Below are 13,948 nucleotides of genomic sequence, written 5' to 3'. Positions count from 1 at the left end.
ATAAAAAGTACCCCCCTCCACACAAGTTCCATCTATTTGCTGAGGAATAAATATTTTCTTCATAAAAAGGATGGCCTACAGTTGTCACCTAAAGAACTAAACTACCTAAACTTCCTTTTCACTTGTTTCTGATGTTGCCAAGGCCAGTGATCCAAGAGAACTTCTAGGTCATGGGTTTGCTTTTTCTGCACATTCCAAATTTGTCATTTGTGCATTTCTCCCCATTCTCTCACTATTTCTTTCCCTCTTCTAGCTTGCTAAGCTTTTCATCCCCTTTTTGGTCTCTGCAATAGTCACATTAAAGAATGCAAAAATAGCACGGGATGCAATTTCAAGTATATTTTTTCCTGAGTAGTTTTTTTCCTACCACCACTATTAGTAAAGAATCTATTATAGTCAGCTCTGCTTGTGTAACTCCTCCTTCTTACTAAATCTACATTCAACATGATTTTTAAACACATTACTACTGTCCATTCAATGAGCTTAGACACACTTTTTCTCATTAAGAAGGGTTACACAATTTTCCAATTGAAATAGATCCCCGTGGGTGGAATTTTCCTTCTTGTCTTGTGGCACTCAAAAGGTGCTACAAAATAGGGACTTGTGCTTGTATGTGCAATCTGAGTCTGCTGCCTAAAAGGTGAGGTCATTACACCATTCTGACCAATTTTTTCTGGCCACACCACATATAAACAGCAGTCTGACTCAGTCTTCCAGAAACTCTATGCCATAACAATGTGTCTTCAGAAGAGCACAGGAAAAATTAGCCCTAGTACATCCAGTAGCCTCTGCTCTCCACCAAGTATGATTCAGTCTTCTGGCTATCTGCTATTATTACTCCCCACCCATTTATTTTCGCTCTCCCACCCTCCTAAGCCACCCTTACCTTCCACGTGTGTAATAACAATCAGGCACTTTTGTAGCTTCAAATCCATCAGGATTCATGGTTGGCATGATGTGAACCCGGGTATTATTGAGTAAGCGGGTAATGACTGGGTCCCGTCCATAGCTGGTCACCAGGAAATCTATCAAATGGAGCAGGAGCTCTCTGCCAACAGTCTGTGTAAAGAGCATAGGTTTTACTTGAAGTCTGATAGGGAAGAAGAAAATAAATAAATAAAGATCCAACAGCCTGAACTTCCAAGTTTTTCTTAAGGACTACACAGACTTGCAAGGCATATGAGAGCACACTGATCAACACTACTTTGTTTTGTGCTCTCCCCTAATTATATTTAAAGCAATTGAACAGATTAAAGGAATCACTGAAGAGTTTTCACAAGGCCTTTAAACCCAGATCAACCAGACTGTTTTGTATAATGGGAAACTGACTCTGTCAGATGCACTGCTTAAATCCTGCATGGATAAGAAACAGCTACAACAAAAACTAAAGCTGCCTGATAAACATCATGTGGGCTTGGGAACACCCCAGTGCATTTATTTCCTCAGTCCCACAGCAGGGCCCCAGCTCTGTGCTGGTGCCCAAGTGACCCTGCCACATTTTCTAGGATGCCACAGAGCAGGATTTTTTCTTGTTCATTCTCCTTTATGGGAAGTCAACATTAATACAAGATCAAAGAGGCCACATAGATAATTTTGTTTCATTGCTTTGTTTCAATGTCATGAACATGTGCATTGGGAAAAGCAAATAAATCTATAGAAAAAGACATGGAAAGACATTTGGATAGACTTTAGATCAAGGAGAGGCAGTGGCAGAGAAAAAGCTAAACACATTTTTGTTCATATAAGTTTGTGTAAGTCATGAAAGCTGACATCTTTCTTCAGTCTATCTAGATTTTAGGCAAAATAGTGTCAAGTACTAGATCCATAGTCAAGGACAATCCTATTCTACCTCAGAAACCACTGCTAGTGTTCACTGGACCATGCTTTTCAGGGGCACTTTCCACAGCACTGTGACCCATGCCTCAAGGGTGCTTTAGGGTTCCTAAACCCTGTCTGGAAAGGGAACAAACCAAGACTTGCAAGTAGAAGAGTTCTAGAGATAACTTATCTTTACTTTATCTCCAGGAATAAAGCCTGGTATATCAGAACAAGATCTAAACCAGCACCTAAGTATGTGAAAAGAGACTGCTCTGCAGGATTGATAAATATACTCTGTGAAATTTAAGAAGGGATGCAGCAGAACCTGTCTTGTACAGGCAGCTCTTGAAAAGGGTGATAGACATCTTGGGAAAAATATAAGGGTGGAAGAGAGGGAGAGGGAGAGGGAGAGGGAGAGGGAGAGGGAGAGGGAGAGGGAGAGGGAGAGGGAGAGGGAGAGGGAGAGGGAGAGGGAGAGGGAGAGGGAGAGGGAGAGGGAGAGGGAGAGGGAGAGGGAGAGGGAGAGGGAGAGGGAGAGGGAGAGGGAGAGGGAGAGGGAGAGGGAGAGGGAGAGGGAGAGGGAGAGGGAGAGGGAGAGGGAGAGGGAGAGGGAGAGGGAGAGGGAGAGGGAGAGGGAGAGGGAGAGGGAGAGGGAGAGGGAGAGGGAGAGGGAGAGGGAGAGGGAGAGGGAGAGGGAGAGGGAGAGGGAGAGGGAGAGGGAGAGGGAGAGGGAGAGGGAGAGGGAGAGGGAGAGGGAGAGGGAGAGGGAGAGGGGTCAGCTGAATCATAGGCCTGGGCATGAGAGATGAAGTTACCAGACTAAGAATCAGCAAAAATAGTTCTACCACAGAGACAGCTAAACTCCAGACAAGACTGGACTGCTGTCTGGAGAAACTGGGAAAGTGCTCTTCTCCTACCGTACTTCTCTTCAGTACCTGCCCAAAAGAAATCCCAAAAAGAAAGGGTAGAGAAGCAGGAGCAGAAAGGGGAAAAATAAAAGTAATAAAAAAATGTGGTAGAAAAGAACAATGTTTATAAAGAATAAAAGATGATCAGATTTTCACAGATGACATACTTTGCACTTTAAAGTTAATCCCAGGCTTGCCTACATGTACAGTATTTTACAAACAATTTCATAGGATTCCTGGTATGGCTGTTGTTGTACTCAGGACATGAGGTGATTCAGATTATCATAAGAGTGTTGGCACTTGGTGATTGCACAGTGAGGGGAGAATATCTTTATTACCACTGTTTTGGTGTGGTAACAAGGGGTAGTTTTCTTTTGGTCCAGACCACCCTGCATTGCTTGGGAAAGAACATCTGGAAGTATCTGAAGGAAAGTTTTTGTTTGTGGGAAAGTTCAAGGTCAAGTTTTGATCAAGTCCTTGGAAATCATCTGCTGTTCAGTCAAGCTTTACCCTGTTACTATAGAGGTCAGGTGTGTCTGTGGATAAGAGTTATGAGTCACTTTGTTTTATTTTAGAGCCTCAAATAAAGGATCTGGACACACTGAAAGTAGGTTGCTGACAGTGAAGTTGAGGACAGACACCTTTACCTGCCCCAAGTTTAATACGAAGATAGAGAGAAGAGCACGTATGTGTTCTGGGGTTTGAGAGGACATGACCATTTAGTTTTGATTGCAGCATCCCAAGGGAGATGCCAAAGGGGACTGTGCTACACTATTTCACACAGAGGGTGACTGAAGCCAAGGAAATCCCTTTCTCCCACCTCTAGGGATACAATTAGACATTAAGTTTCTCTGTGCACTTTCAGATGTCAGGTTCCTGCTGTGCCCCAAAGGGAGAAAGTCAGCAGGAAAGGCTTTCAGTGATCCTCAGGGGAAGCCTTGAAGGAAGAAGCGGGCATGTGTCAGGACATTTCAGCGCTGTAGAAAAGGGTGCGACTGCTGCCTCTGTACACAAATCCTTTAAACTTCCTGACTGTGCCTGCTGGCAGGGCTGTGTCAGCACCCTGCTCAGCTACCACACGGATTACTCAAGAAGCCCGAGCGGCAGCCAGTTAGGAGATTAAGGTTAGCTCCAATTGCACCTGTACTGTAACACTGCACTGCATCAGCCCTGGGTTTAGAACAGTGTTGTTACCACATGATAGAGACCTAATACCTGGGGACTATGGGTGGATGGACTCTGCCCATTTTTATTATTAAAATTCTTTCTTTAAACATGGCCTGGTTTTTAAGTTGAACGATGTTGAAAGAAAGATCCAAACCGTCAGGTAGGACCTGTTTCAGGGCACCACAGTCTTGCCCATGTCCTTGCTCCAGCCCTGGCTGCTCCACAGGCCAGGTTCAGCATTCCAGGCACAACCCCACCTCAGGAAGCGGAGTATGAGCAGAGAAACCAGTAGGCCATCCTGGTTTTCCCCTGAAATGCCACAGTTGCAGATGTTATTTTTAACACTTGTGGAGCACTAATTACCGCACACTGCTAGGACACACCCTGCTGGGGTTGTCCTGCACTAAAACACGCCAGTGCTAAAGTCACTGTTTGTGCAAACAGTCCAGCACGCATCCCTTTGTTTCTACAGCAGCCATCGCCACAGACACCTGAGAAACACCACACTATGACAGGGAAGTGCAGCTCTCCGGTTTATCACTGAAGGAAACGACAACATAAAGCCTGCTTTTGAACTAGTAACCGGTCTAAGTTGTTACCACCTGGACAAACTCCACTGGCTTCAGGGCTTACCTGGCCGAGACATGGATAGCTTTTTCTTTTCCCACTCAGAGGAGTGTGAAGAAAGATGAGGAGAAAAGCAACTGCAGTAAGGCAGTGTCAAAATATGTTGAAACAGACCTCAGAAAAATCCAGCTGTTTTCAAAGTCTGTTGCTAGCACTGAGAGTTGTTTGTTTTGAATTTTGAAATCTGTGGCGCTTCTGACCTTTTTCACATTACATCAGCTAATTCTCAAGCTAGGTGGAAAATAGTTCACTATGCAATAAATATTTTTATAAATGGGGGGGGGGAGGTCCTAGAGCAAATACTGTTTCCCTGCATATCTCTTCAATAATATATCACACAGGACTGAGGACATAGGACATTTCCTTATAGCAAGCTGTGCAGTATATGCAGTATTCTTTTTGTGCAACTGGATGACAAAAAACCAGCCTTTTTTCCACAGTGGTAATTTGATAGTGTAAATGCAGCTTCCATTAATTTTTTAGAAATAAAAGTGAGAAATTCTACACAAGACTCATTAACTAATTGTTTGATTTTTTTTTTTAAGACCCCATTATATTGATCACAAATAAATCTACCCCAGTCCTAATTCACCTAAGCCGTAATATTTCAGGAAACCCTACTGTAGATATGACTATGTCTATGATGACATTGAAAACAGGATAGAGTTGTTTTAACTTATTTCACAAGATAAGGCAGCAGATAAACATGTAGGCTAGTCCAGACCTATCAGTACAGGCTCAGTTTCACATAGTGAAAGAGGAAAAATACTACTCTTTTTAATAATATTTTATACTACTGTATTATTATATTATGTGTACTAGTGTTTTGTTTATATTATTATAAATATTGTTCATTATGAATAAGCTATTGTATTATTTAATATTATTTGCATTGTTGTGAGAAAAACAGATCAGAAGTGGACACTTTAGGAGAAAAGGAGAAAATCAGCACTGAGAAAGAGTTTATCTTGTGATGGTCCAGTTACACTACAGCTGCAGAAATTAAAGCCATATACTCGATACACTAAAGGGGGAAAGCAGAAAACAGAAACACTAAAGGGGGAAAGCAGAAAGCAGAAAGAGGTTTACAGTTTGTTCAGATGTGCTTTTCCTTAAAGGGTTTCCCTGCAGTGATATACATGATTTAGGAACAGCCTTCCAATTAGATCCCATTTGTTCAGTTGTATAGAATGGACTGAAGTCAGTCACTGGCACAGAGGGTCCAAAGGTGATGGTTCTACTCCATTTATGACTTAGGGGTATTTAGGGCTTGGCTGTGGTCAATGTTAAGCAGGAGGAGTTCTTCCCCAGGGAGAAATGTGTGACTTAGAAAGAGAAGAGTACAAGGCTGGGACAAGAGAGGCTGCTGTCGAATTTAGAATGGGAGTTTCCCCAGAAGACCAGGCAACCTTTCCCTCACCTTCCTCCTGCAGACTTTATTAACATTTCACAGGCTTACGCATTTTGTGCAATTACTGCCATCTTGATTAAAGTTAGCTTAAATCAGTTTTAATTTAGCTCAGTTTAAACAAAAAGTACTGTTAAAAATGGTGTCCAGCTTCCTACAGGCAACACAAAGAATGGGAGAGGTCTTTTGTTGCCTCTCAGTGGATCTGGGGCAAAAGTTCACTCTGTCTGGCAACAGTGAACACAAATGAAAATCTTTGAAACCTTGGCTGGTTATGTCTTAGAGTATCAAGAAAAATGAACTGACTTAAAAAAAAATCCTTTCAGTTCTGAAAAAAAATACTCCTTTCCTGGTATTGTGTACTCACATTATTTTATTAGACCTTCCCTACTGGGCAGCTTTCCAAATAACCTAGGTTTTCTTCCAGCAGCATGTGTGAACAGCCCACACACATGTAATTCAGGTTCCACCCCAACTTTTGTGTTTTTGGAGCAGTAGGCCAGCTGAGTCAAAGTGTCATATGTGTGATGGTAACAGGTTAGAAGGGCAGCATCACCAAACAACACTTGAGAACAGCTTATTCTGTACCTTTCATAGAAAATGTCACTGAAGCACAAAAGACCTGACTGGATCAATGAAGCCATAGTCCCGCAATTTCAATTTATGAAAAACTCTGGCACACAAGCTGAAGCTTGTTGTATCATCAGTGCAAAACTTATCTGCTTAATATACAGTAGGGGTATTGAATCTATCCCCAGTGATTAGTCCAGCAGAATCTTAGATTATGGGAAACAAATTCAAGTTCTCCAACACTTCTCTATATGAGGAATTAATTTCCTGCCATCTGAAATACATTTATGATCAAATTAAAAAAAAAAAACCCAAACACCAACTGTGTGTTACCTGTATGTACCAAAAAAACTCATACAAAAATCATTATGAGGACCTGAAAAGGAGGAATAGCTCTATTTCTGGCACGTTTCCTAGGTGTGAGCTTGGTCTGACAAACCAGTGTAATGTGGGATGACTTAGCTAGGCAGCTCCAGGATCAACCCTGCTCAGACTGTCTGGCACTGTGTCTGACTTCAAAAGAAAATCTTGCCTCATTTCCTCATGAAGTCAATAAAAAACTTAGATCCTAGGCAGTGATCTGAGTTTCCAATCCCCAACAATTCTCAGCCCTGTGGATGTGCAAACAGTGTGTTTCTATTGTCAAAGCTCTCTATGCGTTTCCAGCTGGGCAGTGATAATGACAGGGGTGCTTCCAGCATGTGTGGCCCTTTACAGCCCAGAAATATTGGATTTGCAAGCCAGTCCATTCCAGATGAGATCATATCCTGCCCTCCACCTCCTCCCCATCAAAGCTGGGTGATTTACAGTCACAGATTTGCAATCCCTGTCAGCAGTCTGCAGGGACTGCAGGATGCAGCCTCAGCTCCTAGATGCCTTGGTGACACACACCAGATTCCAGGAGCTGCAAACCCTGTCTTGGGCACCCAGTAAGAAATGTACCCATTTGACACCATGAATCAGCTTCCTCCCACACAGAGCTACATTCCCAAGCAGTCAGACTCCCAGCAACACTGTGAGCAAGGCCAGTGTCGAACAAGGTGAAACTGGTCTAACTTGGGGAAAATTCTTGGCACATAATGTCACAAGTGCCTGTAGGCGTGCAAGTGCTCACACACTGCATTGTTAACAGCAATAACTCGTGACACGTTACCCTTTGCACAGGATACACTTTCTGCTCTATCTTCCTTAGTTTGGGGAATTCACAATCTAACACATATATATATATGTATCTTGCTACTCCTATTAAATTATTTAACTTTCACATGAAACACTGCATAAAAACGTATTGTGCAGTTTAAACTTATCCTGAAGATGACTAATATAATCACGTACAGCTAAAGAATAAAAGAAATGTAAAGCAAAAAAGGACTATAGAGGACAGTGAAGCTTTGGTTCTTTCTGATTCAGATTCAAGTACTGCACCAGGCAGGTTCATAATCACCATTTCTCCTTGATCATTAATAAGTAGGCATTCTTCCCAGAACAAGTTTATTGTTCTGGCATTGCTTTTTCTTTTGTACTCCCTGTTATCTCAGGTGAATCTAGCTGTTCCTAGCTTAAGGTTCCCAAAATAAATTTTCTTCCTACAATAAATAATTTGATGCTTCACAGCAATTATTATTTAATCTTAGGATGTATTTGAACAGTTCTATCAGTCATATTTCATGCCTAGGCAATAACAATGTACAAGCAAACTACTGCATCTGACTCATTGCCAGGAAACTTAAAGCCTCTGGGTTTACTTACTTGGAGAAGACAAAGCTCTCCTCTTAAGAGAGGTCTTCAGTGTAGGATTGTAGGACTCTTCACCATGATGTAAAGTCTCCTAAGGCCCTTCCACCAAAACAAGGGAACTTTTTTCTGAAAATTCCTCAATAAATACACACATATTTTGTCTTCCTTGAGTTATGACATACCTCAGTAATAGGAAGGACATGCCTGAGAGAAGCTCACTCTAAACCTCTGGTAAGTGTATTTTGTATAAACGACATTGCAAAAACAGAAACGTACCTCATCCCCATGCATATTAGCAACATACTTGAACTCTGGAATGCCAATCATATGATGGGTTGGAAACCTTCCCAGAACAAGAACCCACAGGTCTCTACCTTTAAGAGGGGAAGGGGAAAAGACATTTTTTTAAAACAAGTGTAAAAGCATACAAGCCTTAGAAGAATAAAAAGAGTTGGTCATTAAGACCATTATACAAATTCTCATATTTCATTGGTGCCCACTCAGTCCTATATATAACATATCAAAGTAGACTGTGCGGTTCTTTTATTCTATGAATATTTGCAATATTAGTTATAAGAATAAATATGCTTTACCTTCTGCCCAAGTATGTAATAACTCCTGCAACTACTAAAGCATTTAATCAGGTCTAGAAAAGAAGGCTCTTTTTTTTTTTTTGGTAATAAACATTTTTCAAATTAAATTTAGCAAATAAGACCACTGTTCACCCCCCCCCCCCCAAATTTTAAATTATAAGACTTTTTTGAAATATATACAGAAGTTTTTATTATAACAAAGAAAGAACATCTGGTTTTGTACTAAAGACAACACAAAAAAGCTAAACACATTCATGCATTACTGCTCAGAAAACAGGAGGTACCAGAAAGAGCTGTATCAGAGACATATTTTAAATACATCAGCAGGGAAAGAATTAATAGCTACAGAAAGAGTATTAGTTAGGACCACTAAAGCTGCAAAAGAAGCTGAACTTTAAGTAACAAAATGAACATACATATATTTCAGAATTCCACACTTAAGTGCTGCAGAGAGGGAGAGGAGAGGGCATTTTTTGTTACTATTTTTAGTGATACTGTGGCATTTCAGACCTCATCTGCAAATCTGTGCTTCCCACTAGTCGGCTCAGTGAAGTGGAAAACTCAAGTTTCAGTAGATGGCAGCAATGAAACTGGACCAGTTCCTTGATAATGGCAGTGTCAGGCTATAGATTGCTAATGCCCAGACCTCACAAGTGTGCTACCTGTCCCCAGCTCCACTGGGGATTGTTGGGATCTGTCTGAGAGGAGCCCAGCTATCACTGCTACTTGCAGGAACAAGGAATGTAGGAAGTGCTATTTGCAGTACTATAAAAAGTCTTATTTCCTAAATCTCTGTGGATCATCAAATCTGAAGTAAACAAACTCTGTTTCATATCATCTTCCCATTCCTGAAGGCACGACCCCTGTAGTCATGCACATGCCCCAGCATTTCTGTTTTCTTTTCTAGCTATGTGACTAACTCTCAGCAGCTATACCACAAGGGTCATGACTTCAGGAATGGGAGAAAAACTTGAAGAGGACTGAAGCAACACTGCAAGATGCACTGAAATAGTTGTAAGAGAGGTAAAACTGAAGACAGATATTGCCAAACTAAATTCTCAGTTAGCAGAATCAGAGTCTTAGGATCAAGAAGCAGCAAGACAGTGATGAGTGGGGACAGATTCAACAAAGAGTGATCTCAGTATCCCCTGGTTTTACATCTGCTCTTGAAGACTTTGTTCAACCACTGTAACCATGCTAAGCACAAAGCTGTGAGATAATGCTACTGACTCTTTCATTAAAGAACAACATGGGCAAGCAATTCATACTTTTAAAAAGAATTTTGTGGCAACTGATTGGGAAGAAAGCTAGTTATGTGGCCTTGTTCTATGTAGAGCCACTCTTTCATAAAAAAAGAAAAAGCTTGATTTCTGTAAGCCTAGAGAAGCTGCAGGGTGGAGAACCCAAAGATACTAGCTTTTAATCACATTCTTCTTCAAAATGGAAAGAAAGAGAATACACAAATCATATCATCCTAGCCCTTCTCCCCCCCGAGACCTCCAGAGGTCTCCTCTAATCTCAACCATCCTGCAGCTCTGTGAAAAGAGATGACAAGTCTTGCTGTACTAGCATATGTTTGGAACTGAAAACAATCCTAGTAGTGAAAAAACTATTACTCATAATCAAATGTGGACAACAAACTCAACTTACTTTCCAACTCTGCAATGTGTCATTCTCTCTACAGTTGTATCCTGGGGCAACTTGCAATGAATTACCAAGAAAGTTCTTCCAGAACGCTCCCATGATTCTCTGTCCTTATGCCCTCTAAGCCCTGCTTCCCAGCCCTCATTCCCTCTACTGGAAGGCAAGTTCAGACATCCCTCCTTGGTATCAGTTGCCATGTGGGCTTCTGCACCAGGAGGAACACACCTGCTTGCAGCAGCAATTGCAGCCTTTCCGCCGCGGCCCAAACCTAAAGGTGGCAGCTCATGGTATGTACTCAAGCAAAGAGTCCAAGTAGGGCTAAAGTGCTCTAGATGTTTCCATCATTTAAGATTTTCTACAAATAATAGTGTCTTCTGATTTCAGATTTAAAAACAATACTGGCAGTGTCTTGCCATCAGCAGTACTCATTCGTACTGCTCTCACTGAGAGTTACACTCATGGGAAACACAGGGAAGAGCTAAGTATAGACTAACATTAAGTATTTATGTAAATTGGTCTTTCCTGCATTAGTGTTAAGTGCTTAGGGTTTGTGTGAGGACCATCTACACGATAAACACTCCCATGAGCTGAGATACCTGTTATTTCCTGGCATTTCCAGCTTGTAAGAAGTACTAAACCTTCAATTAACAATTAAAATACATTCCTGGGTCTGCTCAGCCTGCAGTACTGGATAGTGTATCTATGAGGGATGATGTAAGATTTCTTTCCATACGGCTGTAATTAACTGCATATAAAAAGTTTCAGCATATGGACAGTTTCCTTTAATCAGCAAAGCCTAGATAAACTCTAGTTTGGTACCTGAAGGAAATAGCTAAGCCTCCTCTCATGCTTTGAAAACCCATTTCTCACTGCCAAATTGCCAAACCAAAACTGACGTCAACTAATTAGTGAATTATATTTCAAGTGATGAAGACAAACGTGTGTTTCTAACTGTGTGTCTCAGGACGAGTAACAAGACTTGCATTGGAGCAGAGCCAGACCACACAACTTCTAGGGGAATGAGAAGCCTTTTTAACTTTTTAAGATGTTTTCTAGCATTGCCACTAGTTTGCAACAAGTGTCAGTATTCTAAACAGATGTACAAAACACGGTAATTAAAATGAAGATCTGAAACTGACCTTCAGATCTAGTGGGAAAGAAACCAGATCAATTTGTAGATGTTGGAGTCTGGATTGTGCTCCCTGTCTTTGTTCTGAACTTTATTTCTGCTTTTCTTCACTTTGTTCTTTAGAGCTTCATTTATGAAAAACTTGTCATTTCAAAGAAAGTTATGGCTAGAAAATGAAGGGAAATGACTGGGGAATGGCTCAGACCAACTTTCAGTACCAGTCAGGCCAGAGTACTGATTGAGGAGTTTGCAGGGAAGACCACTTTGACCAAGAAAAAGCCATAGAGTGCCTACAGTCCTCCTGGGCTGGCCATGAGTTGCACACAGGCAGCAACTGCAGTAATGCTGATCTGTGTTGAGGCAGTCCCTACCTAGAAAGATGTAGGACAGAGGAGAGGGGGAGAGATTAATTCTTATTAGAATGCAAGGTCCCAGAGCAATTGAATAGAACCAATCTCAGAATCATTTAACAGCCCAGGTCAGAAGCAACCTCAAGAGATCATCTGATCCAGCCCTACATGGGAAAGGAAACCTAGGTAAAATTATTTAGCACTTTGTTCAATTGCATCTTTAAAACCTCCAGTGAAGAGGACTCTGCCTAATTTCTAAGGAAGTAATTCCAGTGAATGATTCTCACTGTAAAAGATTTTCTCATATTGAGAGGAAACCTCTCATAGTGCAACTTGTACCCATTACCCCTTGCTTTTTATCACGTGGCTCCTTGCAAAGAGAGAGGATCCATCCTCATTGTAGCCACTCTCCAAGTACTAGAATTCTGTGATAAGATTCTCCCCTAAGCATTCTCTTCTCCAGGCAGATGAACCTCCTCGGGGCAACATTGTTTTCCAGTAAAACACTACCACAGCCAATGAAGGACTTCAAGAGTAATTCCTTTTGCTAAGCTATCACCAGCAGCACCCTTGCCCTGAGGCACTCTGATTTGTCATCCCCTATTCAAGGTGAAAAATCGAAATCCATTTTGGAACTTTTCTTCTGCAAGGGGACTGCCCAACAACACACATGGCTTGATTCAGATTCTAACAGAATTTGAAGTTCCAGTACATTATTTGTATAACCAGAAATGGTTAATCAGAATGACTGATACAGCAGTACTGCAGAAGTAGCCTTACAAATATGAATAAATATGTGATTTTAATCTAGCCAGACTGAGTAAAACACCTCCAAAATAAGCTACATACCTGAAGCTGAGATCAGACAAACATCTCTAAGAAAAACTGTACATCAAACTCTTTTGTGAGCATTTATCCTTACTTTCAGGTATACCACGGTCCACTGACCGTAACGAATAAAAGTTGATATGCCAAGAAGAGCTAGGACACTTTAAATATAAGAAAGTCTTCAAGGTACTTTAAAGAATAAATAGATATAGATCAATCACATATATCCACCAGGCATATCTGCCAGTATTCAGCATGGTGCTTGGGTAAGCAGAAAAAAAGCCAAAAGAAGCCAAGGTAACATTCAGCTACAGGTCTATCACAGCCACTGAGTCACTATGTGGGGCCACTGCTAAACTCAATATCTGGCCTCCTCCCACGGATCCCTTATTACAGGCATAAGGCACTCTCTCTCAGCAAAAAGTAAATAGAAGTATCATTTTCCCACTATTTAATCAGTTCCTATCTACTCCAAGAGATTGTACCAGTCACTCTAAATTAGAGTCAGCACCATATAAGCAGAACTGATGGAATAAACAATGACTCTAAAAACCACTAGACACTGTTTATTTGTATTCAAAGCACTTGAGAAAGGAAGGGAGTCAAAACAATTCATGGTTCACATGCTTGCTTATCTTCCCAAAGGTTTACAAACCTTTGGTTGGTTGGGACATCCATAGCTGTTTTGGACACTTTCACAAGGCTTGTATCTTATGAGAACAGCAACCCTTTCTTTCCTATGTACATGTGAGTCATCACTGTACTATGTCCAGTTCTCATAATCAATTTGAACACACTCTTTACACAAAACCATGAAAAATTGCCAATGCAGAGCACAGTATCTACAACAGTACCTTATACGTTATTTGAAAAAAAAAAATCAAGAAATAAAAATAAATTTGTAAAAGCCAAAGAAAAACAAACCAGAGGGAATACTGGTTTTAAATTAAGGTATGCTAACCTTATTCAGTATTGCTCATAAGAAGATGAGAAGACCATAGACACATAGGAACAGTCTGAGCAGGCTTTTTCTACTGTTTACACTGACTGGTTTCATATTTACACCCAGAAACCAAATAGACTATTTTTCCTTTCCACTAACTCTTGTCTCTATCACCACAGGGTTTTTAAACCTAGTTCTAAAAAGGTGTACTTCATTTTCTGAGAAA

General features: G+C 41.0%; 1 protein-coding gene across 2 annotated transcripts in view; it reads right to left on the bottom strand.

The window, feature by feature from the left end:
* Positions 1–13,948, bottom strand: part of CPM (carboxypeptidase M) — a 30,417-nt gene that overhangs the window by 6,348 nt on the left and 10,121 nt on the right. The window contains exons 3-4 of one of the 2 annotated variants that reach the window (XM_063396497.1): positions 8,512–8,609; positions 887–1,059 (exon numbers count right to left, since the gene is read on the bottom strand). In XM_063396497.1, coding sequence (XP_063252567.1) covers positions 887–1,059; positions 8,512–8,609 — 271 coding nt within the window. The remainder of the gene's footprint in view (positions 1–886; positions 1,060–8,511; positions 8,610–13,948) is intronic. The other variant, XM_063396498.1, reaches the window with a different exon arrangement.

The sequence above is a fragment of the Prinia subflava genome, chromosome 4, assembly GCF_021018805.1.
Source record: "Prinia subflava isolate CZ2003 ecotype Zambia chromosome 4, Cam_Psub_1.2, whole genome shotgun sequence".
NCBI lineage: Eukaryota > Metazoa > Chordata > Aves > Passeriformes > Cisticolidae > Prinia > Prinia subflava.
This window is presented reverse-complemented; position numbering and strand designations above follow the sequence as displayed.